This window comes from Drosophila innubila (assembly GCF_004354385.1).
Source record: "Drosophila innubila isolate TH190305 chromosome 3R unlocalized genomic scaffold, UK_Dinn_1.0 2_E_3R, whole genome shotgun sequence".
Taxonomy (NCBI): Eukaryota; Metazoa; Arthropoda; class Insecta; order Diptera; family Drosophilidae; genus Drosophila; species Drosophila innubila.
Genome location: NW_022995380.1, coordinates 31,572,234 through 31,600,176, shown reverse-complemented (window position 1 = coordinate 31,600,176; position 27,943 = coordinate 31,572,234). Strand labels below are relative to the sequence as shown.

Here is a 27,943-nt window from a genome sequence, read left to right as displayed (position 1 = left end):
GTAATATATATATAAATATATATATATATGTAAAAACAGGGAATATTTGGCACTCGACAACAATTTGTTTTTATTGTTTCGTTTGTTTTCTCTTTTGATTAATTAGTTTTTCAAATTTTTATGGCTCGTCTCGTCTCGTCTCGTTCTCATGGAATGTGTTTACTGTGCCGCAATGGCTTCGGCGGCGGCGTTGGTGGACGCGGTTTGCTCGTATCGTTGATACCCTGTATGCTGAAGTTAGTGGCCTCCAGATACTCATAAGTGTTATTGGTAATACTGGTCTTTGTCATGGTTGTTGTGCTGCTGCTTATTGTTGTCGTTGTATTGCTGCTTAGCACATTTAACATGCTATAACCATTGGGATTCCAATCCAGACTGTGTGTCAGACTGCTGAAATCCGTAGAGTCGCGTGTCTTGGCCGGCAATGGCGGCGGTCGTATATCCTCTTCCGATGTCGAATCGGTTGTTTCTATACAATAGAAAATAACCGGATAATTAGTATAAGCATATTTTAAAGCAAATATCTGTATACAAGAAATGTTTCCAAATTTATTTTGTATATTGCTTTAACAAATTAAAAGTGGTAACAAATAAAAAAGTCAATATTTCACAACAATTTAAAAATTTTAATTGTAAAATCTTAAAAAAATAGATGTTTCTTAATTAATTTATAAGAAAAATCCTTTTTATAAGACATAAAAAATAAAAGTTCATTGATTTTCTATTTTCATAAATATTGATACTGATAAATGGAAGATTTAGTTCAAATATAAATTTTTCTTACCAACTGAGTTGCGATTGCTGCTCTCAGACAGCGATCGTGTGTCGGCGAACGCCTTAATGCTGGCAGTGGGCGTGGCAATGCTCGCTGGCCGCGACAGACGACGTTCTTTGTCCTTTTCCGAACGCAACGGTCGTTTGGGTGTTAACTGCAAATAGATGAGGTGTTTAATAAAGACTTTGATAATAAATTGAAGCTTTTAAATTGAAATTTACCTCCTCAGTCAGCACACGCGGATCTGGCGTTTTGGGTCCACTTAATGAGTTGTTGGATGCACTAGCTAATGAATTGACAGATGTATTTATTTCCTTCTCCGGCGTTGATGTTATGGTCGTCAAAGGCGGCGTATACCACTGGCAATTGGCCACCGGCAAACTTAAGGTTTCGCGATCCTAGAAAGAATTAGAAGTAAGGGAATTAGTAGGCCTAATATTTGTTTTATTAATTTAAGAAAGCAAATTCCTTTTGCTAGAATTATTTCAACATTTTTTTAAACTTTCGAAGATAAAAAAGTCAATATGTAAAAATTGTTCTTAATAATTCCAAAACATTTTGTAAGCAATCAAAAAAAATTTATTTATTAACGAAAAGATTTATGAGAAATAAAATAAGTGTTGTTTTTGAAAAATTAAAAAATATCTTTGATATAAAAAATGCTATTCTTTTATGTTTAAGTTATGTTATAAAAAGTAATAAATAACTATTAGTTTCAATATTTATTAGCTTGCAATTTTAAAGGAAAATAATCTACATACATATAACACTTTGTCCTGATTGACTCACTGATCAACTTAAACCATATGACCTAGGAGGCTGAAATTTTCACACAACATAGCTAAAACAATTTTATCGTGCAATAAGACGGCGTTTTGTGAAATTCAAATTGCACGGCGGTCACATTCGGGCTCAAATAAATTATATACTTTTGATGCCTGTTTCAAGGAGGACTTACCTTCTTCATGGATCGTCTTTTAGCGGGTGTTTTGTCCTTGTGTTTATTGCCTTTGGTGCTAGGTGAGTGTCCGAGTGGCCTAAAAGAGCGATGACAATGAAGCAACAACATACAGTAATTTAAAGCAAATTAAATTAAATTAAGAACAAATCAAATTATAGTCAAATTAAATCCAAATAATACAAATAAATTAAAGTCTCAAACTGATAAAAAGGACAAGCAGCAACAACAAAAGTTACGACAATGTGTGGAAAAGTGTTAAAAGAGTTTTAAAATGTTAATCATGTGGATTTAACTCGAATAAGGTTTGAAAACTCACCTGGTATTGAAACTTAAGCTGGCTAGCGTCGACTTGATGGAGTTGGTGGGCGGACGTGGTAAAAAGGTGGACTTGGACAATCCGCTGCTGCAGTGGGAAATAAGTTGATAAGTATGAACATTTCTAAGAGTATTTAATGCAACTTACTCAGAGGATCCCATGCTCGTCTCGGACAATCGATTGTTGCTGCTGTCAAAGAGTGCTGGAAGAAAGGAGTTTGTGCGTCTCATAATCACCGAATCCCGTTCAATCTTCAGATCACACGACTTGCGACCATAACGCGACTCCACGTGCTGTTTCATGTCCGAGAAGCAACACTCCAGATGATCCTGCATTGCTCTCAAGTCATCCGGCGCCTTCTGGCGATGCAGGCGAATGGCTAAGGATCAAAAATATATAAGGAAAAATTAATTAAATATTTAAATTAATAGTTATTAAAAGCAAACGTAATATCTAAGTATTTTTTATACTCTTACAGTATATCAAGTAACAGTTTTGACATTAAAAACTATTAAGGATATGGCATGTTCGTAAGGAAGGAGCCAGATTTGGCGGGAAACTTGGAAGATTTTGCGGAGGAATAAAGCTAGATTTGTTTTAGCTATGTTATGTAAAAATTTCAGCCTCCTCGTTCTTATGATCAGTCAGTCAGGTCAAGCAATTTAATATATACAGGTCGAATTTTCCAAAACGCCGCTTTATCTCGCGATGAAAGTATCTTAAGCTCAAGGTCGCATGTCACACCGTTTGCCCCGTACAATGCTCAGTCAGTCAGTTGGACAAAGAACTTTATATATATAGATAAATTCTATGGAAAAGTTCCATTGAATATAAACATTTACTATAAAAAACTTTCTTGTTTCTCACAGATTGTGTTTACCAAAAACAATATTTCTTTCATAGCTTAAGTACGCACCGATATTGAGTAAGGGTATTTGCATGGCAATCAGTTCCTTGAGCTCCTCAACCAGATCCTTATCATCTGGATGCTGTTCCAGATATTCATCGGTGAGAAAAGCCTCTTCATATTTGGCAAATCCACCCATGACAGCAGGATCAACGATGCCATTTAACTTCATGCTGAGCGGATTAATGTGCAGACTTTCATCACTCTGATATAGTATAACCAATTGTCTGATATCCTTGTTCGTATCCTTCATTATCTCCACAGCACGTTCCAGCGGCGATATCTTAAATGTATGCGTATCGACAACGGGGAACCAACGTAGAATACCCGGCAAGGGAAACTGGGTAATCAGCTCGGTCCGCTCCAGCCACAGATTACGCACATCATCCATGGATCCACCTCCAGTGCTATCGCGGAATGGACGCGAGAATTGAAACTTTTGCACATTGTTGGAGGTGAAATACTTGACAATCTCATTGGAGATGATCTTGTCATTGAACTTGGCAAATGCAGCATCCATAATGGGTTCCACCTTGTTCACCTGAATGTATTGCCCATCACCATGGGTTATATCCTCGCCCGGTGCTTCCAGTGTTTGCATTAGCTCCGCTTGAGGATGTTGCACCAACAGGCGGGAACAAAAATCACTGTGACGTTCATATTCCTTGCCCCGGAATATGTACACACGATTCTGCAGCAGACGTGGAAAACCACGACCATAGAAACACACCCGAAAATACTCGGAAGTGTGACGCAGCTCCTTCAGGATCTTCTCGTAGAATTGCGCCATGCGTTTCAACAACTCGGCGAGCTTAATATAATCATAGATCTCCTCCTCATATTGCTGGGCGAGCACTTTGCACATATCAATAGCACATTCCCACTGCATTCCCTTGTCAAAGTTGTCCATAATCTCAAAATAAAGCGCCTCCTTCAGCTCGCGATGTGTGCGACAGTTGCTATGCCGATAACTCCTCAACTGTGGCGATAATTCCGTATCATTCCAGCGTAATAGCTCCGTATGCAGTTTCAGTGTAAATGCCGCTTCGGTGTAATTCTCGAATTCCATTTGTAGAGCACACAATTTGTACACATAGCGTATGTACATCTCCTTGAGATCCACCTCCGAGTAGAATTGCAGCAGTGAGAAAGTGCATGCCATGCGATTCTCCTTGCTTTCGTCCTGGATTATGCAACGATACTCTAACAATTTGTCCATCAACTTGGTTACCATCGCCACAAAATTGCTGCCATCCACGTTGAGTGTGTTGTGGGCTGCACAATATTCCAGCATTATCTTCTTGAACAGCTCTTTGTACTCCGCATCGCCCTTGCCTACAGAGACAGAGACAGAGAAAAGGAATGGGTATTAATTACAATAAAAAAGCAAATAATGCTAGTTAACGTTATCTATTAATATTATCTATTATCCCACTTAATAGCAGATAAATCGGACAAGTAGAACGGCAGTAATAGCTAACCAAAGTCATTAAAAATTAAGTCAATACAAGCACCCAAAAGTATGCAGTAGTTTTCATTAGGTTGTATTTTCTATAAATTATATTTATATATTTTGAAATAAGTAACGGGTATTCTATGGTCAGGATCTGAACTCTATAGTCGACTTAATTTTGTATATTTTTAAGAATTCCTTGACATTAGCATGTATTTAAAGTTTTAATATATTTTTTATTCAATAGATAATTTTAGAGTTAAGAGTCTCTAGATTTAAGAGAATAGATGGCATAGTATTAATTTTATCAACTTACCAGCGCCAATGAGTATGTCAAGTTTCTCGATCATGGCCGTCTTGAACTCGGAGAAATTGCCCTTGTGATGGGCATTATTGTGCTTGGTGTCGCCATAGCTCTCCAGTTCCAATCGCGAACTGTAATACTCGCATTGCATCATGTCGAAAAAGATGGGAATGGTTTCCCTGCGCAATTCCGTCTCCGGTATCATGCTCATCTCCAGAATGGGCTCCACAAGTTGGGGCACAAACTTGGGCTTATGTTTTCCCAGCTGGAACCACATTTTACGTATCTCCTTTGCCGTATCCTTGCGTATATCCCGATATCGAGCAAAGACTATTTGCCGTTTATTATCATTGAAATCGTTCAATTGCAATGGCGATTGAACCAGAAATGCAATTGAACATTGAAAGAAATTCGACCAGATTTGCTTGTCAAATACCGGACAGAGAAAATAGTCGGTGATGACCATACTGAGTTGTTGCAATGCTCCAAGTATGACCGTATTCTGGTGCATTATCATGTCCATCCAATCACGGGGAAAAACCGCCTTTTGATGCGGTGAAACAAGTTCCTCAAACACCAGCAAGATTTCAATAATAAAATGCTTGAGCTCGTCCTGTTGATGCAAATCATTCACAAAATACTTGTAATGCTGGGCATCCATGCGTTGTAGTATTCCCAACATAATGGCTATAAATTGTCCCACAACTCCCGTATCCCGATCCAAAGTATGCGCCGCTTTCATCACCTGACGCAACAGGATAATCATAATGTCCCTAACATCATTATGAGTCGGTCCCACATCGGAGCGATACAGCAATTTAAGTATATTGTTCATTATGTTGATGCACTCGGCGATCTAATGATAAAAAATTAGCACATTAATCGACAACTCAATATTTTAGATATTCGAAAAAAGAAATATTATTTTTTAAATAAAAATATTGCCTTTCAAGTTCTCTGCTGACAAACCTGTCTTAATATATAAATAAATAAATTATTGAAATTAGTTTAATTAATAGTAAAAAAAAACACAACAAATTTGGAAAATCATTTGAATAAAAAACATTAAACATTGCATTGTGAGAAGGCTGCGCAATTAACAACATCAAACAATAATTGGCGCATACCAATAACGAGCAATTTACACTAGTATTAGTGAGCTTTTAAAGCTCTCGTATTAATTGAGAGTGTCACAGCTTGAAAGCTCTGTGAACTGCTCGCTATTGGCATTAAACAGCTTACAAATTAAAAGCCATTGAGCGTAAAATGTGTGCACAAATCACCGGCAGTGCAAAATGGCAAAGAAAAGCTTATAAAAAAGCATAACTTAAATTATAAATTTTAAAATTTAATTATATTTAAATTAATATGTATTATTAATTAATAAATAAATATGTAATATGTATTTAGTTTAATTATTATGCACTTATTATAAACTTATTCCTAAAAAAAATGTCTCATTTTGGACATGCGGTTTACAGATATAGTAAGCCTGATCTGATTGTTCTAAAATTCTTTAGAATTCTATTACATATATTTTTTTATAGTTATACGCTTGCAGAGGGTATTTAAATTTTGTTCAGAAATGTGTAGGCAGAGCCTATGGAATATGTACCTACAGTCAAGTAATTATTTTGACAAAATATAAAATTCTTAAATTTTATTTTTTCTTGAATTTTTATAATTTTTTTGTATAGATTTTTACACTTTTTAAAAATGGTATAATGAGAGTATGTGATCTATTGGGCTGATCTATTTTTAAAAACAAAATATATGTGAATTTTTTAAGTCAGAAGATTACTTGAGTTACTGTATATTATTATATAGCTCTATTATATAGCAAGATCAGTCAAAAATAAACCTTTAGTAAGAAAAACTTTAATTTTTCTTGAGATTTTTTAACTAAACTCACAAATTATCTATTTGGAATTGGCGCATAATGCTTTACTATATTTGGTTAAGATCGGACTACTTTATCATATAGCTGTCATAGAAAAGATCGGTCAAAAATCAAACCATAATAGGAAAAATCATATCATATAGCTGCCATAGGAACGCCAAGATCAAAATTTTGGAATTTTTTTGCATGGAAAGAAATTTCGCTTACACTAAGTAATAAAATGTGATTCTTTTTGGAAAATAGTTACTTATATTAAAACATTCTTAAAAATCTACAGATCCCCTGCAAGTGTATTAAATCTTCGGAGTGCCGAAATTGGACCTTTCTTTCTTGTTTTGTTTTACCTTTTTGTTGGCAGTCGTTTCACGTGTGTGCAGATGGGATTTTTTTTGTCCAAGCACTTTAGCGGCTTTCGAAAGATTCTTTTCTTGCTGCCAGATATCGGTTTTGCAGTCACCCTATTTTTTTGTGATTATATAGTATATATAACACAAATATGGATAGCGTGTGCACCCACACGTTATTGAGAGTGTAGGAAAAACATTTTTAGGGGGGAAAACATTTAGTTTTTTTTATGAATTTAATCAGTTTGGAATTATACAAGAAATTTTACGATTTATTGTGATAATCAAGAAGCCGAAAAAAGAGGTGAACATGTTAAAGACAAATGAGTGAGTGAGAGAGAGAGAGATAGAGAGTGAGGTGTTCGTTCCAGGTGTACATACATATACATTCGCATTATATACAGTGACTGTGTGTGCGTGTATGGGGGGTGTGTGTGTGTATGGGTGTATGGGTGTGTGTGTGTGCGTTGTGCTATTCTTTATATACTTGATGTATGTATAAATATATTGTATGTAAAACTAGAACCATTTGGTCAGAGGATTGGGAAGTGAATTATGGGAGAGCTTTAATGAGCTTTGATGAGCTTTTCAATGTGCTTTAATGTGCTTTCGTGAATTTGCCGTTTATGCAATTGCGATATAAACATTGATTACAGACATAATACAAACTATTTAATGGCTCAACTAACTAACAGCAAACCCAAAAGTATAAACACTTATAGATACTTCTCAATGACACGACGGTGAGTGGATCGATTTAACATATATATGTATCGATCAACTGCTAGCTAAACAATCTAACAGACACATATATTAAATATATCTATATATATATATATATATAGAGTACCATTCTAAGTACTTACTTACTTAAGCTAGATAACATAAATTACATATTGTGTGTGGTGTTTACAGAGTGCTTAAGTCTAGGACATTGACAATCTATAACTTAAATCAAAACAAAAAAATACAGACACAGGACAAGACAAGAAAACAATAACAAATTCAAAATCATTCAAATAATTTGCGGTGCTTTTCAAATAAATTTCTCAAAATTATTAAAACGCAGTCGCAGCATGCTTAAGTCTAACTAAAAGTATCTTCCAATGACTAAAAATTACTAATAAATGTTTATCATGATCGTAGATCTGCAAGAATATGAGTGCATCGATAGTATAGCAATCGATTGGATATTGATTGAAGAAAGCGATAGTAATATCCATAATTCAATTATTACAATCGTAAACTTAATCGATAGTAAAATAATCGATAATAAAACTATATCGATTTCTTTAATCGATAGTAAAAATCATCAAAAATATCTAGCAATCCATTTTTATAATGTTGACTTTTATCAATAGTAAAATCATCGATAGTAAATCACTAATGTTTTATTGATCAATTTCCAAAATATTTATCTTTTAATTATTACAATATTGACTTTTATGGATAGAAAAATAATCTATAGTAACACTTGATACTATCGACAAAATACCATTAGTCTATGAAGTTAATATTGTATATAAATTATTACATCAATTTAAGCAATACTAAATAAAAATTGTTACTATCGATATCACTATAAATTCATTTGCAGCACTAAACGATCTTATTCATACTAAGCAAAATTAAGACACTTTACATGCCAAGTTGATGTCGCAATACTTTCGAATTAAAAGCGCTTTGAATTTTTCTAGCGATTGTAATTAATTTCTGATATTTATGACCATGACAATTCAGTTTAAATTGGTGAGTTTTTTTGTTAAAATTGTTTTTTGATTTGTATATATTTAATGTATCGAAAATTAGTTACACTTTTTAATCGTTAAGCTGAGTTGACTTGAACATGTTTGCAGTTATGTTTTAATTTTGCCGTCTTGATGGTGCATTCACAAGACTTGAGTAATATTATATCAAATACAACACAGATTGAAACGATGCATTAGATTAAAAACAAAATGCAATTGCCGATGGATAATATTATTAGTGGCACAGGCAAAATAATTAACTAAAAATCGAACATACCTCATCGTTGCTCTCGAGATGATCTTTAATGTGTTTACAGAAGACCGGCAATAATATAGAACGACATTCCGGAGAGCTAAACAACTTTGTTTCCACAAAATCCTTAATGCAGCCCATTTTTGATTGGGTTAGACGACGTTTCGGAAACTTTTCCAAAATCTTTACTATTGAAATGCTGTAAAAAAAAGAATGTAAACAATTTAAGGAAAATGTAATACTAATTAAATAATATATACTTATTGTACCACAAGAATAGATTTAAAATTTGTCATTAAAAAAATATTTATAAAAAATAAAAGTAGTGTTTAAGAATATATAAAAAAAATTATTAATACTACAAAATTTAGCTTCCTAGCTCTTCCGTTTGGGCTCCAGAATGACTGATCCTTTTTTTGACTACAACAATACAATGCTACTATGCCAAAATTGTATCCGTCATTCAGTCACTCAGTCAGGACAAACATTTTTATTCATTAATTTAATGAAATATAAAAATATAAAATTGAAATAATATCACACCTGAGATGCATTTGATCGAAAACTTCCATTAGATCGGTGGCTATAATGTGCAGATTCTTAAGTAAGGCTCCCTCCGATTTCAACAGATTGCTGGGGCAATCAATCATATCGATAAACATCTGGAGTAGTTCCTGCAATCTCGTGGCAAAATCAACATAATCCGTATTGCAATTCATTGCTGCGTACAATACGCGCGATCTGATGACAAACTTCATCACATAGTGCAGATATCGGGTTGTCTTATAGAGACGATGCACAGCGGCACTTTCTTCCAATTCAATGCCATCGGCTGACTTTTCACTTGGAGTAATGGCATCTTTTATATTCCGCATCAGCACATCCATGAGTTTGCTATGCAATAAAACAATTATAATTATTGATGTTATATGATTATTAAATTATAATCCCATTGAGACTTACGTATATGCCAAAGTGGCGGAGAAGCTTTCATTGATATAAACATCGAGTACAGTGAGAAAGTGTTGATATTTTAAATCCGAAACCGTTTCAATCAAATGTATAATGCTCATAAAGACCAACTGATCGTACTTCTCGGGCTCATCATTCTCCACCAGTATCTTAAAGAGTGCATCGAGTATATCCTGCAGAAACTTCACCACCTCCTCTCCGGGCACCAGCGACAAAGCATTCAGCGATTGCTCCAACATCTCCTTGTGCGCCGACCAATTCAACAGTCCCAGCAAGCTCACTAAAATATACAAGTTATATTATGTTTTATTATGTTACTAAAATAAGACCAAACCATGATCAAAATGACATTCCGTTTGAAAATCGGTTCGGTTTTAATAAAGTTATCAAAGTTTGAAGTTGGTCAGACTTGAATCAAGCAACTTTACAAGTCAAAATTTTTGTCAGATTCGACATGATTTTTTACAGAAATTTGAAACGTCTCAGAATCAAATTTAAAGTGTTGTTTTATACTAATAACGATATAAGGAATTGATTAAAAGTGAAAACTTGAGATTTAAAATTTTGAATTTTCGAAAATTCAAAGGGGGGACCCTTAGCATTGAAATCGAGATCCAGAGGGCAATATATTTTTTTATGAAATACATCAAATTTGAATGCAGAATGAATTTAGAGACCAAACCATGATCAAAATGACATTCCGTTTGAAAATCGGTTCAGTTTTAATAAAGTTATGAAAGTTTGAAGTTGGTCAGACTTGAATCAAGCAACTTTACAAGTCAAAATTTTTGTCAGATTTGACATGATTTTTTACAGAAATATGAAATGTCTCAGAATCAAATTTAAAGTGTTGTTTTATACTAATTACGATATAAGGAATTGATTAAAAGTGAAAACTTGTGATTTAAAATTTTGAATTTTCGAAAATTCAAAGGGGGGACCCTTAGCATTGAAATCGAGATCCAGAGGGCAATAATTTTTTTTACGAAATACATCAAATTTGAATGCAGAATGAATTAAGAGATTAAACCATGATCAAAATGACATTCCGTTTGAGAATCGGTGCAGTTTTAATAATGTTATGAAAGTTTGAAGTTGGTCAGACTTTGAATCAAGCAACTTTACAAATCAAAATTATTGAAGAATTTCACATGAATTTTTACAGAAAAATTAAACGTCTTAGAATCAAATTTAAACTGTTGTTTTATACTAACTACTAAAAGACTTGATTAAAAATAAAAACTTGAGATTTTAAATATTAAAAATTTCAAAGGGGGGACCATTAGCATTGATATCGGTATTTGAAAGCTTCGTAGCTCTTACCGCTCTGTGTTAGCTTCGTGCTGCAGAGATTAACGCAAATGGTGAGCTGATCCTTGGGCAGGAGACTGAGTCCGCTCATCGATGGCTTTGTGCCATGGAGTTCGGCTGTGGTGGCGGGCAATTCCATGTAGCTGTTGGCCACCGTCTTGTCGTACTTCTTGTGATCGATCTTGTAGACGGCGAGAATGTGCTGACCCTGTGGAATGGTAGTGCCATTGGCCTGCATGAGACGCACATAGGCCAGGCCAAAGGGTTTCTCGGAACGATCCTTTTGCTCGTTGCTGCTGCGATGTTTGAGTGTAAAGCGCAGATGACATTGTTTAAACTCCTCGATCGGCACATGAATCTTGAAGGTCTCCTGCCACTTGGGCTTATCGTCGTGATAATAGACAACCGATTTGTATTCATCGATCGGTGCATGTCCAGCCCCGATGCTCATCACACCTGGCACCAATTGACCCTGTTCATTGGCCACACAAACTGTGACCTCCACATTTTTCTCCGATGTTTTGGCAATGCGTGCAAATTCACCACTGCAAATGGTCAAATAGAGATCATTGCGCACATCTCCCGGCAGTATGACCTCGGGGAAGCCCATCTTACGTGCCACAGGCACATTGGTGTGCACCAGACGTGGAAAATCCTCCTTGATTTGTTTAATATCGCCACGCAGCACCTCAAAGGTCACGGCCATTTTCGATTCGATCTTATCAATGTCCTTGTTGGCGATCAGTTTACGCAGTGTGCCATCCAAAGTATCCTTTTCGCACATAATAAAGGGCAGATCAAGATTACCACGAAAATCCTCGGGTTTGCTAATGATCGGTGTCAGATCCTTGCAGGCAACGCCAAAGGGACGACGCATTAGATATTCACTTGTGCTGCCTCCAGATCCCGTCGAATTCACCGATAACTGGGAATGTTTACGACTGGCAGCTGTGAGGACACTGTTGGCAATACTCATGCTGGTACGCTTCGATTCTGTGGAGTCCTTGACCTCCATGGATCCAATGCGTATCGCATAGCACACCAGATACATTTTGGAGATGCTCAAATCATTGCGACTGAGATCGGTGAAGAGCACACGATTATTATCAAACTGATCAATGTCGCGGGCAATGCCGGTGCGTGACCATTTCACCACATAATTCTCACTGATCGGTTTGTGTGTGTCCCCATCAAAGAGTGTGAAAAGCAGATCCGAATCCTCCATGAATTTGCACACAAATGCATTCACATGCAGCAGAATGTTGTGCGAATATTTGTTGTGACCCCGCAACATGTCACGATCGCTGGACAGGCGCTATAAGAAAACAAATTCAGAATTAGATTTACCACTGATTTAAAATTCTTAAACAATTATATTTTTAATTTTTCTTGTACAAAATTTAATATTGTTCGTCACAAAATTGGAGACTTTTGTCACTAGACTTTTACCTCGCAAATGAATGAATATCTTGTTTGTTCGTTTAAACTATTTAATTCAATTTATTTTTATTTAAATTAAAAAATGATTTATTATTAAAATTTGGGGCATGAATATACATTTGTCACCAGACTTTTACCTCTTAAAGAAATTAATATCTTGTTTGTTAGTTTAAACTATTATTTTAAATTTTTTGAATGCTATTTTAAGCTTCTTACAATCGCTTAATTGAAATTTTAATTGAACAAGAATTTCTAATATATAAATTATTTTTAAAAATAAAGTTCCGCACATTGGACAAAAAGATCCCGATTCCTTACGTAAATTTATAATTAATTTAATAACTTATAATGAAAAACATGAGTATTTCACAAGAATTTTGACCACTTACATTTGCCTTTTCAATGCGTTGCACCGCATTGATGTGGTTCTCATACAACTCGGTGGTGCAAATGGCATTGGTGTCCAAGATGTCACCACTCTCATCCCTCACGACCATGTCCAGACCGAGCAGCTTGTTCCCAGTGTCAATCTGAGCCGTCGCCTGCAGTTTCACCTTGCGCATCTCGTCTAGCGGCAGATTGCCGGATATTAATGCAGATCGATTATTATTAAGCTCATTCATCTTTCGACGAATCTTCTGAAAGCTGGGATTTGTGCTCTAAAAATAGTTGCTTAAATATTAATAATTAAATCAAGTTAAACTTTTCTAGTTTAATTACCAGAAAGTAACTCTTGGCAATTCCTCCCCACTCCAGCAAGACTTTGGTGATCTCTTCAACGATATCGGTTCTCTGCATGCAATACTCCCCATTTACAATATTATATTCACACAGATGCACATAGCTCTTGGGAAAGATGCCTCTTGTTTCCTTCGCCCTGCAACGGAAACGAAACCAGACACAAAAAGAAAATATAACAATTATCAAATAAAAGACAAACATATTAAAATGTGGCCTGCACATGGTACAAAGATATGTTTTATGCTGGCAAAATCAACAAAACAAAAAAAAAAAGAAAGACATACATTGATAATTATAAATACATATATACAAAAGCGAGGGCGGCTCACAAAGTTGAATAATACCATTTATATTTATCAGTTTGTGATTATATAATAGCAAATAAGATTGCAAGTTTTAATAAAAATTAAATTAAATAATTTAAGAAATAAAAATTTTTTTAAGAAAAGTCAATTAAAAGTCAATAAAAGTAAATCAATTTGATTTTCGATTTTTATATTTTGATTTGAAGTTGAACTCGCAGTTTGGATTTATATCAGAATTTCTGTAACTTAAAGAGCTGCCCTCGCGTATAACATGCCTATGTGTATGTATAGATATTTATGTATTTTTATATTACTTATGCACGATATGCTGAAACGAGTAACTGCAGCATGACACAATTCATCGTCGCCGCTGATGAATTACCCAACTCAACCCTCGATCCGGAGCTGTGGTTGCTGTTGGGGCTGTGGTTGCTATTGTTAGAGAGAGAGGAACTGTGGGGAGTGGTAAAGGGGGCACAGAGGAAGTACGCGCAAAGTGTGACACTCGCAAATGAAATGGAATGCTTTTAATTTGGCTCAGTTCAAAACTTGACATGCGGGGTGGCCGCATTAATTGACTGAGGCAACAAAGTATTCATTCATTTATTCATTCATCATTCAAGAACAATCAATCAGCAGACTCGCTCTTCCTATATAGACCTACTTGGTTAACCAATCTTTATCGAGTGTCAAAAAATTCCTATGAACTTGAGGCAGGTAACGAGACACAAACTGACCTTAGATATATTTCAATAATTTGGACATTGATCACGTCGATTTATTTGAATTGATGAAATAAACAAGCTAGAATATTTTAGTCGAGTTGCTCGACTATTAGATGCCCAGCACCAGTATTCTCAGCCAGTCAATCAAAGCAAAAATAAATAAAGAAACATAAAAACAAAATAAAATAAACAAAAAAAAAATATATAAAATAACAAAAATAAAACAAAAATACAGAAAAAAATCAAAAATACAGAAAAAAAACTAAAATAAATAAATAAATAAAAAATAAATAAATAAAAAATAAACATAAAGCTTTTCTTATATTTTAAAAATGTTGTGTTTTTTCTTAAATTTTTTTTTTTAATATTTGTTGATAAATTTAATCTAGCTGTTAAGAAGAACAATATTGTCATAAAACTATGAATCTTTATCTTCTTTACGTACTGGGCTCAGTTAGAATATAAGTTGCTTATCGTTGGAAAATCGTGAGAAAATGCACAATTAAGAATTGATATATTTCCAATAAATAAACAAAAACCAAATAAAAATAAAAACGAAGGCCAAAAACAAAAGCAAATACGAATTTACGAACCAGAAAAAGAAAGGTTATCACAACGCATTGAATTTCTTTTTAAATGGCTCACACTCACACTCATTTTTATCGCCAACAGCAATAAATACTTGAATGTATAAATTACAGTCTGCCCCAGCATTGACAAACATCAATTTGATCTAATCTTTCACTCATTTCATAGCACTTTTGTTTACTTTTCAGAGAGTTTTGTGTTATGGGTCAGTTTATAGGTCCAAAATTAAAAAGGTCAGTTTGTCCATCTTGATATGATTTTGTTGTTTCTTTCGTTGTAGCTACTGTATCTTGTTTGTTGTTGTTGTCATCGACTGGCGATAAGAAACAAGACAGCATATATGTATTTGATAAATAAATATATAAAGAAAAAAACCCCCTAGCATAATAAAAGGGTCAGATACATGGCAGAGATTTTCTTTAAGAATTTACAAATCTCATTTTGCCACATGGCCACATCTGTATTGGGTTGAAGAAGAGGAAGACAGGGAAGAAGAAGATGATGAGAGCAAGGGTTATTCCAGAATGCATTTCTTTTGCTTGTACAGTTGGTCACAAAAGTGTTTGGACACAATAAAAATGCACATATTTTATATTGATTTTTATAAAATATATTTCTTTAATTAAACTTGATTTAAGAGTCTTAAAATAGAAGATTATTATATGAAAAGAATGCATTTCTTTTGTGGATACAGTTAGTCCCAATAGTGCTTTAACAAAATAAAAATTCAAATATATATTTTTGATTATTAAAATTATATTTCGTTATTTCAACTTTTTATAAGAGCATCGGACGAAAATGCAAATTAAAGAAATAAAATAAAAGTCTTAAGAAATGGTAAATGTAAATTTAGCATGTTGTTAAAACACTTTCTTGACCAACTGTATAGATATTTACACATTTATCTATCCATCGATTGGGCAACTTGGCACAGATTCTTAACAAGCTGACTTTGTGTGTAAACAATAACAAAAACAAGGTGGCCAACAGCTGGTTAACTGATTTATATGCATCTGAACAATTCTGCACCATTTCCGTTGTCTATGCCACAAATCTCTCTTCTTCTTATTCTTCTTTTGTTATTGTTATTGTTGAAACAAAACAAGAATCGGTTGGAGATTGGAGCAAGATGGCAAATGGGAAAAAGTGGTGATACACATACATGCAGAAATGGAAAGTAGATGAGATTTTAATCAACTCACACACACTGTAACCTAAATACCCGGTATACTTTGAGGTAGCAGTGTATCTGACTGTATAAAATATATACATAAATATTTCTAAATAACTAAGGTGGAAATTACTTTATTTGAATTCAAGATATATTTGTATATAGAGTATAAACACCGGTAAAACACATATTAACCGGCTAAGAAAATAAAAAGGGTTTTTTAGCAAACTATTTTAGTTTCTAAATTTGTATCAGCTAAGAACTGTTAGTCATTTATTTGTGGGTAAATAATATTATCGGTAACTAATGGATAAAATTTATGACAAATTATTTATATTTAAAATTCAAATATATATTTTATATAACTTTGTTTTTAGAGTAAGTTGCGGAACAAAATAAGTATAAAAGATAAAAAATGAAAATCAAGTTTAAAAATAATTTTTAAATACTCTCAGCTGGATATGTTACAAAAATACAAGCTTTCATACTTAATGATACTAAGCTGTGTGAAAGCTGAGATGAAAATGATAGATAGCAACATGAGATTAAGTTTGTGATATGCATATATAATGATGATACTCACTTTTGTCTATAGCCGTAGTACCAATGTGTGGTCTCTTTGAGAATTATGACTGTATCCCCAACATCCAAATTGAGTCGATGTGGCTTCGTATCCTGATCAAAGTTGCATTTGGCTGTAAAGTAGGAAATGTTTGATTAGTCAATAAATTTATTTAATCATAAAAAAAATATATTACACAAATAGAAATAGAAATATAAATGTGATTTAGTTGAATCACCTGTTGCGGCTCAGCAGCTAAACGAAACTGAGCTGAGTTGGCAAAATTAAAGCTCTTCAAAAGCCCCTAGTCATCTATCTAGCTCATCTGACATTGGACATTTTATGGGGCGAGGGTTATCAATTAGTTAGTTAGTTAGTTATCATCGGAAACTAGGGCTAGTATCACTAGCAAAGCGGATGGGGATAAAAAGCATTTGGCATTGGCTTAGATAATATAAACAATAATAATAAAAATAATGATGGTGTTGGGGCTACGTGAGATTTATCTAACTGCACACTTCCTATAATAATTTATATATATATATATATATATATATAGTATTTTAGTTGATAAGTCTTCTAGTTAAATGACGCATTTCGATTCATTTCGAGTTGAGCAAAGAAATGCAATAAAGAGTGAGATTGGTTTGAGACAGAGTTATAACAGACGATGGCGACATCGTCGTCACTTCCTCGCCCGATAATGAAAGCCATGTCTGTATTATATATATATGTTATATATACTTGATGTATGCACAGATACAATTGTGCCACACAGCTGCAGGCGACGCCAACAGCAAAAGCAAAAGGCAAAAGCAGATGCAGCAACAACAACAATAGCAACAAGGAAGAATGCATCAGACGAGCTGCCCGACTGTCAGATGCCCAGTAAACGTATCTCTACAACCGTTCGACTCTATTTACAAAAAATTTCAAAAATATTTTAAAAATAAAATTATAAATAAATAATAAGAATATTAAAACATCGCTGCGCTAAAAAAAATAGTTGTGAAGAAAATTCAAATGATATATTTATCCAACAGATAGACCAAGAAATAGTTAAGATATAAAAAAAATTTATTTATGTTTATTGGATAGTTTATTAAATTTTTCTTTTATATTTAAGCTAATTTGTTGGATAAAGCTAAAAAATTAAAATAATTATCCAGTTAACCAACAAAAATTAAAAATAAATAGGCTCTTCGCAGCCGATTAACCCAACAAATAAGTTGAGAAAAAAGGAAAAGCTAAAATAAATATTTAAAAGTACAATTTAAAACTTCATATAAATATTCAAAAAACTAAAGAACAAATCAAACTTAAAATTAAATTTATAAGAACAAAAGAATTGAAATAAATATTAAAAAAAAAGGGCTGAAGACCTTGCTTATTAAAAAAAAGTACCAAATTAAGAAAAAAAAAACTAGCCAAAAATACTATTAAAAAGCCTCCGATGCCAAAAAATTTGTTGAAAAAAATGAAAAAATGTAATATAATAATTTTAGAAACCACTTGAAAATTAATTTAAGTATTCAAAATAATTCAAAAAATGCCACAGACTCATAAGCCTGTTTATCATTTCGATACTGGGCTACTAACGAGGAGACGCCGCCTTCGTGTGGCACGCCCCATGTGGTGACAGCATTGCGACGCGTCGTGGTCGTCACTTGCCACCGTCCCGGTCCAATGACCGTTGTGTGGTTGGTGAACAAGCACATAAATATACAAAAATATATACATATATAAAAAGTTTGCGAGAACGACCTCCACAGCACATAAACTACAATGAGTAACAACAATTTGCAAAAAAAAAAAAAAGATATTATTTATTTATTTCTCTCACTATTTGTGTGAGAATCTTTATGGAATCTGCCCAATTGCTTGGAAAGTTGACCCACTCAATTGAAAACTAACAACAAAAGCAACAACAAATGGGAAACCACTCGAGCAAATCGAAATTTTTTTAAAGATTTTCACATAGACACAACATTTGCCATATTTATGGAATGCAACTTCAATGCTTCAATATAAACATGAGGAAATCATCAACAAATTAATTATATACTTCCAGGGTAATATATAAACTAAAAGTAATACAAATTTGTATATATATATTTCATAATCAAAACCGCACTTAATACTCCAAGCAAAGAAACTTATTTATTTAATTCTAATTTAATCTAATTTAATTTATATAAGAACTATTTAAAATTAAAAATCAATTATAAATAAATATTTCTTGGAAATGAAATTACTTTCAACAAATTTATAAACAAATATATATATATCAAAAAATAAAGAGGTGTATCTTGCTAAAATCAGTTGAGTATTTGAAGTTTTTTGAAGTTTAAAAAAAAAATCCAGAAATTTACATACTATAGGTTCTTAAGGTTTTTATAACAAGTTAATAAGAAAAAGATCTACTGCCTTTAACTATTTTAAAATATGAAAATACATTTACGCTTATTTTTTGTTAGCGCTTTAAAATATATATGACAAAGTATATTATTTTAAGAGTTTCTCAGTTAAGAGCAGAGTTCTCAATCTGTAGATTCTTAAAGTGTTGGCTTGACAGCGAAACATTTTCTTCATAGAATTTCTCTGTTCTTCATTAATTTTATCAGTTATTTATTGCAATGCATTCAGAAGAAGAATAATAATACATAAGTTCTTATGCAAACGTACTCACATAAAACTCCAATACATAAGTAATTACTGGGAAATTGAGAATGATTCATGTCGATGACGATGGTCAGACAATCAGTCATCAGTCATCGAGTGTAGGGAACACACCTTACGGTCGGGACATTGACAATCAAAAGGTCATTAAATTGAACTCATTTCCTTTTTGATACAAGATAGACCTAAACCAATTGCAAAACTCTTAATGCAAGCTGTAGACTAACGGAAACAATCGTGAATAATGAAATGCATATAAACAGAAACAGGGCTATAAATAAATGCGAGGGAGCAAGCCAAGTCACGGCTCAATGGTATGAGAAAGAATATAAATAAAAAGGGTACAGCTCAGGTAACTCAGGTAGCCAACCATAAAGCCAAGTTTATGGCCAAACCCACAGTCAACAGTTGATAGCAACAGGCAACAGTAAAGGGGCAAGTGGCAACTGGAGGCAACTCTGCTTGCAGCGGATGCACTTGAATAAATGTTGCCGCCTTCACACATCAAAAAAGGGGCACGTGTGCTTGGTTAGATACGAAAAAATAAAAATAAAATAATATTAAAATATATTTAATTAAAAACTACAATAAAATAAAATAATTTGAAGTGTAAGCAATACATAAATAAATATATATTAAGCTTTTAGTAGATTGCGATATCAAAATAAATGTGCCGATTGCAACTCTTTTATTAATTGCTAAAAAATTTGATGATTTTTTTATTTATAGCATAACTTTGATTAATCAGCATAATCAAAACATGTGTAATAAATAAATTTATTGTGAATATTGCATTAATTAATTAATATATATATATATAATTGAATCCTTGATGCGCTAGAGTGTTAGATTAGATAATACACTTAAAATTCAATTAAAATTAAAAGTTTCCTGTCCAAGTACAACTGCATCTCAATTTAGAGAAAAACAAAATAAAAAAAAACAATCATAATAAATGCAATAACAATAACAACAAATTGCCAACAAGCAAAAAAAGACTACGGCGATTCGTCATCTTTCCGCAATACACATAAGTATGTATATATTTATATATCTATATCATTATACATATATATATATACATAACGACGTTCGTGACTGGATGATCGGCGTTTTTGGCTCATTTCGAATTTCAGGTTTGAATAGCACGCGGCGTGTTGCAGGCCTGCATCTGAATACAAACGAATACAAACGAATACATGTGAACACACTCATATTTGTAAGTGCTCGATACACGCAAGACATGAGTGATAAGCTGATAATGCCTGAACTTAAAGTCTTAATTCTAAATGCATTCAGCATTTTGAACGAGTTTTATTACAGTCTACTTTTTCATAAACTAACTATATTTGCTTAAGTTTCTTTCAAATTATATTTTAAATGAAGTCTTATAAATTTGTCAATCTAAAATTTAATAAAGCCAAAAAGTTATAAAATTTTAATGTTGAATTCTTTTTCACCCTAGCATAAATGAATGCAAATAAAACAGAAATTTAAATCTGTGTGGAGTCTTGAGATACTTTATTTAAATTGAATTTGGGGTTGAATTTAATAAAAATAAAATGAAACTAAGTCAGCATAAGCAAAATTTGTTTAATATGCTTTAAAAAATATTTTTAAGTTATCATTGTATTGAATTAATTCTAAACAAATGTTTGACAAAAATATAAAATAATGTGTTTTTTTTTTTATTACATTTTAAATTATATTAAATCGCTTAAATATATGTATAAGAGCTGATTAAAATTATCATTTTATTTGTTGAATAACATTATAAATTGTTTATTTTTTTTAAAGGAATCTTAACTTCATAACAATATTTTTTTTAACTATATAATTTTTATTAATTTTCATTATTAAATATGTTGAATCTTGTTTTTATTTCTCTTCTGTTTCTATTTTGTTAATTAGTAGCACAACTTTTTAGTCTCACTGGGACGGCTTCTCATCACTAATTCTATTGTTGTATATTTTGTTATTGTTATTTATTTTGTTGTTGCTTCGATGGCGCATTAAGTTAGCGTGTTCTCTCATTGTATGTGTTGTTTTTGTTTAAGCGCCCGGTTTTGTTCTGAGCTGTGAGCTAAGCTATTTGTATCTATAGCTTAAAAGTACACACAGATACAGATACAAATATAGATACAGATACAAACATGTGAGCTAAGTTTGAGGGTCAATTATAATGTACCTCTCATTTTTAAGATACATTTATTTTTTTTAAATACACACAGAAATATGTATCTGTATGTCAAGAATCGCTTTTTATGGGCGTGTAGAAACTGAAATTCCAAGTCTATTCTTTCTATCTTTATTTCAACTCTGTTTTCTTTTTGTTGTTGTTTTGCTAATGTTATTAAACAAACATAATATTTGTGGCAGGCATTAAGTTCTATACAACAAAGACAGAGAGTAACAGTGACAAAAGAATGAACCCTAAAGTGTAGATAAGATTTCATTTTTTATGGCCAGTTGACAGTTACAGTTAATGGCGCCGCGCTCGTAAAATCCAGCCAGAAGAATTACTTTGAAAACGAAGCGAAAACTAACTAACAACTACAAGAATTACTCGAATACAAACAACAACAACAACAAATAAATAAATAAAAATTAAAGGCAGTACAAAAGAAACTGTTGGATACAAGTTATTATCATTATTTTGGAGCGGGCCATAAAAAGTGGAGAATGTACAACAAAACTTGACCTATTTGAGTTGAAGTAAATTAAAAAAAATAAAAAGAAAGAATTCTAGATACATCACAAGGATATCAAGTCTTTTTTTTAGGTAATACATAAAATGTATTTATTTTATGTTAACTACAATACATTCCTTTATTTAGTATACTAATATTGAAATACTGATATTAAAATTAAAATGTATACAATATTATTATATGCAATTTTTATGTAAAAATGTAAAACATTTAAATTTAAGAACGTATTTTTTATTGAAAGTATATAATAATTAATAAGCTTTCTGTCTAAAAGCGTAGCTATGATAAATAATATGCTATCACATGAATAATGACTCAATGGAAGAGTGTTCTCCTGATTCATCTAGCACCTTTAACCCAGAGTCTGTAATACTAGAAGAGGCGATAAATAGAAACCAGTTTCAACCGCCGCACATATGAGGCATGAGTCATTCGATACCAATCTCGATGCCGCTGCCGATGCCGATACCGATGCTTATTCCGATACAAAGGCCGCCCACAAGTGAAGCGCCGTTACTTTCTACTTGGATTCAATTCGCCACAGAGGACAGAAATTACAGTCTACACAATTTATGCTTAATTAGAAGCAATTTTAGCAAACGAACTTTTGCTTTTTTCAAGATTCCAAATGTCAATTACAAATTGTATCTGAAAGATGCGACAATCTTTCAAAAAGGGAGGATGAAAGAATGGAAGAAGGGTGGAAATAAAGGCAAACTATTGAATTTCAATTTAGTTTGCAAAATGGAAAGCGCAGATTAGTTACGAGAGAGAGAGAGAGAGAGAGAGAGAGAGAGAGAGAGAGAGAGAGATAGAGAGAGAAAGAGAGAGTGGGAGGTTAAAGGCAAATGGATTGTAAATTGTGTGGATTGTGGATATCTAAATAGAAGTGGAAGAGAATTACAAACTAAAGGGGAAAGAAAGCTGAGGGGGTAAAAAGAAAAAAAGCAGAGTTGAAAATGCCTCTTTCAATATTGAAACAAGTGTTAAATCTGTAAATGGAAAGCATTTGAAATTATGCAAATAAAAATGCATTTCATGCGCCACGTAAAATTAACGAGCAAGAAAATTTTAATTAAATTGAGAAAACCAAAAACTCGGAGTCAGAGCCACTCATCAATTCAATTCAACTCGACTTTAACTCGACTCGAGGCGACTCCTCTACACAGCGAGAAAAGCTTGTGCACACTTACAAAAAAAATTTTAAATTAAAAATATTTAATTGAAATAGATTTCATATACAATATTAAATATAACTGTTAAGTATTAAATTCCTACATAATATTACTCAACTATTTGGATCTTCGGATAAAAATAGGTTCATTTAAATCTACAAATCAATTTAAATTATTATCAAAATACTAATTGATTTAAGAAGTCCAAAAGAAACGAAAATGATATTAAAATATTGTTTGTATTAAATTGAAGAAAATTTCGAAACCCATTCTTGGCTTCAGGCGGTATATCAAGTTGATATTATCAACCTAAATGCTGCTCTATTTGCTTGCGTTTTTTTTTTTTAGTGTAGCTTTTCAATGTAGAGCCTCATTAAGTTTTACGTTTGCTTTTCAAGTTGTTGTTTTTGTTGTTGTTGCTATTCAAATATAGAAGTAGAATGCATGACTGCCTATCCCGCTCTCGCTCTCACTCCCTGCAAAGAAAGTAGTGCCCAAAGCGGTGAGTCAAGTGTAAACAACTGCAAAGGACAGCAGCGGAAAAGGAGAGAGAGGGTGTGAGGGGGGAGGGGGGGAGTGTTTTCACTATTGCAGGTGCAAGCAGACACTCAACTCAAAGCCAATGAACAGTGGAGTAGCAAAGACAGCGAGACGACAAATCAACACAAATAGACAGACAGCTAAAGAGAGTGCGAGAGGGAACAAGAGCGAGAGGGAGAGCAAGATGAAGGGAGCTGAAGATTGAGACAGTGCGGGTGTCTGTGTGTCTGTGCGTGCGTGTGTGTGTGTGTAAAAGTGCTCCCGCTACGCACTGCAAGGGGCCGTATTGGAAGCATTGGAAGTGATGGCAGCACTGGAAGCGATCTTCTCCCCTTCTATATTTTGCATTCAAATTGGAAACCCTTTAAAAGCATCAAAATGACAAATAATAAAAATGCAAACAAAAAACGTTTAAGAAATTATTTCTATTATTTACTCAAAAGTGGGACAGCGAATCGCATTTTTATCGCATTTCGAAATGCGTTGTTTGATTTGTTGTCGTTGTTGAGCACACATACATATACAGTGGCTCACAGCTTATTTGACCCACTGCAAATATAAATATATTTAACGATTTTTATTGCTTAATTCAGTTATTGTATACATTTTAAATAAAACTAAAATACTTATCATAAAAATTAAATAAAATAAAACAACAAATATGCTTTTAAATTTTATTTTAATCTCCTTCCATTTTAAAGGAAAAGTATAAATTAAATAAAATTTTGTAATATGTGAGACTAGTGGGTCAAATAAGCTGTGAGCCACTGTCCATATTTATTTAGTGGCTTATAGTTTAAGACGCAGGCGTTAAAATAAAATACGTGTGTTAACCAATGTTAAAAAAAATGGAAAGTGACCGACTAGCAGATACTCCTTATGCACAAAGCAGCATACATAATAATAGTAATTCTAAGAAAATAGTTAAATAAATCGATAGGGAAAATACACTTATAAGTTTAAATTAACAGGGTATACTTAAAAATGAAACTAGCGATAAGACATCAACAAACTATTGATAAGCAAAAAATATTGATAACAATAATATCGCAATTTCACGGCTAACACAAATGCAGTGAGAAATAGTTGAGTAAACAGCCTTAAACTTAAAAGATACAAATTTATCTGTATCTGTACACATATGTGTACTTCAATGTATCTATGATTGTATATCTCTGTGGTAGTGTGTCTGTGTGTGTGTGTTGTATGTGTGTACGTTTCTCATTACAAGAGCGACAAATGAAACTAAACTCAATGTCGTTTGCAATCTAATTTGATATCGTTTTGTAATAAAACGCACAAATGCCGCAAAAATTTGATTAAATTTATGACAGACAGAAAGACAGAGAGGAAGCTGAAGGGAGAGAGGAAAAGAGAGAGGTTAGAATTTCGACACTGCAAGAGAAACACGTGTAAATATAAGAGCATTTCTTAAGCAGATTAAGATTCAGATTATAAATAATAAGAATTTGGTAGTCCTTGCTATTTAAGTTGCAAAATTATATTTTTAGGAAGTATGGTCCTAAGATTCTATCAAATTTTTAAGTCCTGGTCATAACAAGAGCTTTGATATCATGTTGATGTTGATCAGAACAAAAACACTAATAAAACTAAATACACTAAAAACTCTAAAAAATAAAAAGAGATTAAATATTTTTCAACTTAATAGCCGCGGACCAGGAAATGATTTTAAGTATATGGTTTCTAGGTGAAAACAACTAAGAATTGAGCGTAAATTACGAATTTGGGTTAAAATTTTTTTAATTTTTTGGATAAATTCATACTTTTTATTATACTTTTAATATGAAGAATGTTGAAATTTTTCTGTATTTCAAGTTAAATTTGTTTGTTTGTTAAATTAAGTTTCAAATAATTAAAATATAATAGTAAACTCTGTTAGGCATAATAATAATAATTCGAATTGTGTTGCAAGTTACAGTTGCGACAGTGTAATACACACAACTACCCATCCATAAATTTCCCATAGATTCAGGTGTATTATCTAAACTATACTTTACCCGAAAAGGTCAACAAACAAAAGTGCCGACAATAAAAATTAATTCACACGTACACATCGATACACACACATACATAAGTTTTGGGTCGATGAGAGCATTTCGAAAAAAATAAATAATACAGTGGGATTTCAATGTCATTGCCAATGAATAGACTGGAGGAAAAATGCATAACAAAATAATTGTGTTTGTTCTCGCATGCATGCATTTACTTATGTAGGTGAGTGTAAGTGAGCGCAATAGAACAAAAAAAAAAGATTAAAACAAAAGAAAAAAACAGGTTATAGCAACAGGCAAAAGGCGTGGAGAGAGAAAGAGGCTGTGTAGAACAGGATGAGATTGAAAGAAAAACGAAATTGACGTGGAAAGGGAGAAGAAGCTAGCGATTTGTTGACAAAGCGACCAACAGTGTTCCCAACTCAGATATTTTCCCGACAGCGGCTTACGAAAATTATAGCTATTTCAAAATCTAAACAAATTGTTGGAAATATTTCAAATTTTTATTACTAAATTTAAATACAATAGTATATATAAATATATTCTCTCTCCGTTTCCTGAAATACCTACTTTTCCGATACCTATCGAGACCCTGACCCTGAGCCTACTAATATTTATTACTAATTATATATTACCTGGTTCAAACTAATACTAATGCTTGTACTTAATCCAATATTTATACTTATAATAAAGTTTATATGGTTGTAGTTATAACAGCTTTTATTCTGGCTTTCTTGTAGATTCACTAGCTTATTCTAGCTATTTTAGGCCATGAAGAGTTGGCAACACTGTCAGCGACCACATGGCCGGCAAGTGCAAGGGAGATGCAACGACAACAACAACAACTACAGCAAGTTACCGTATGAACGCAGCAGGGGAACAAGAAACAAGAATCCAAGATCCAAAGTCACAAATGTAAGAGAGAGAGTAAGGTAGGCAGAGAGCGCAACGAATTTGTATTTGCGGCAAATTGTAGTTGTTGCTGTTTCTTGTATCTTTTTTTGTATATCTTTTGTTTAATATTTGGAAGCACGCAGCGCAACCCACACAGCATGTACTTATTGTTGTTGTTGGGCATGTTCTAGGAAAAGGCAAGCACTAAATTAAACACTTTGTTAAAACATATTTTTGGTTGCTATTGTTTGTTTAACAATAATATAAATGTTTCGAGCTAAACATTCCATAGTCAAAGAAAACAGTAACATTGGAATTGTTTTTGGATTTAGATTTGGTTTTTGACTTTTGCTTTTGCTTTTGCAAAATTGAGACTCACCAATGCCAAATGAGTGCTTAGCATTGCACTCACTCCACACAGTCATCTTGAATGGTTGTTGTTGTTCTTCTTCTTGTTGTTGCTGCTAACTTTTACCACAAACACAAACACACTTTGATAATCACACGACACACAAACACATATACGTATATGTTTCTTTACACTTTCGTTGGCGCAAAAAAAGAAAACGCAACGCGAATTTGCAAATCAAAAACAATAAAAACAACTAGTTGATTTGAAGCAACACGTAGTTGATTTTGCAATTTTAAATGTTCACATTTGCATGCTTTGCTTATTTAAATAACATAATTTATTGCACAATTCCATTCATATTTTTGTTGTTGTTGTTTGTTAATTTCATTTCATTCCTGTTCTCATTTTTGGGAGTTGGCCGCACATAATAGTAATTGCTGCTTACGCTCCCGCACGCACACACGCAAACGCACACACTCGAGCGGGCATAATTCTCATTTCCACTTCGCTGTTTCGTTCACAATTAATTAATTAACCGGAATGAGCCCCGCGCGCAGCCAACGTTTCAACAACAACTGTTGCTCGACTTTACTAAAGTGTTGCCAACTTAGCTAGGCTGCCACCCGGTCTAAAGGCTGCCACCCTGTAAAAATTACCAGTCTGGCAGCGAGTACCATTTTAGGTACAATACCAAAAATGTTAACTTGAATAATAAATACCTTTTAATTTACTTCTCATAATTTTCAAGCTGAAATTTATTTTTAAAAATGATTCAGCATTTATTAATTACCAGATGGTTTTGTA

At 33.0% G+C, this 27,943-nt stretch overlaps 1 protein-coding gene across 2 annotated transcripts; it reads right to left on the bottom strand.

The window, feature by feature from the left end:
- Positions 1-92: 92 nt before the first annotated feature.
- LOC117792214 (dedicator of cytokinesis protein 1) lies at positions 93-27,762 on the bottom strand. 2 transcript variants are annotated; one of them, XM_034632260.1, is made up of 17 exons: positions 27,167-27,762; positions 16,798-16,909; positions 13,405-13,561; positions 13,074-13,343; positions 11,257-12,559; positions 9,925-10,213; positions 9,505-9,855; positions 8,986-9,160; positions 6,961-7,074; positions 4,729-5,572; positions 2,969-4,294; positions 2,200-2,431; positions 2,053-2,139; positions 1,734-1,812; positions 997-1,173; positions 785-929; positions 93-469 (listed from the first exon to the last, which is right to left on the bottom strand). In XM_034632260.1, the coding sequence occupies exons 1-17, from the start codon at positions 27,210-27,212 to the stop codon at positions 147-149; spliced, it is 6,030 nt and encodes a 2,009-aa protein (XP_034488151.1). In that variant the 5' UTR covers positions 27,213-27,762; the 3' UTR covers positions 93-146. The 2 variants fall into 2 exon arrangements, with proteins under 2 accessions (XP_034488151.1, XP_034488152.1); XM_034632261.1 differs by lacking the exon at positions 6,961-7,074 and having other exon boundaries at positions 147-469.
- Between the last annotated feature and the right edge of the window lie 181 nt (positions 27,763-27,943).

Coding starts and splice junctions, on each gene's coding strand:
- LOC117792214 (XM_034632260.1), bottom strand. CDS start 27,212: ATGACTGTGTGGAGTGAGTGCAATGCTAAGCACTCATTTGGCATTG. Junction 16,910..27,166: donor TAAGCACTCATTTGGCATTG/GTGAGTCTCAAT, acceptor CCTACTTTACAG/CCAAATGCAACTTTGATCAG. Junction 7,075..8,985: donor ATCTCGAGAGCAACGATGAG/GTATGTTCGATT, acceptor ACAAAAAAATAG/GGTGACTGCAAAACCGATAT.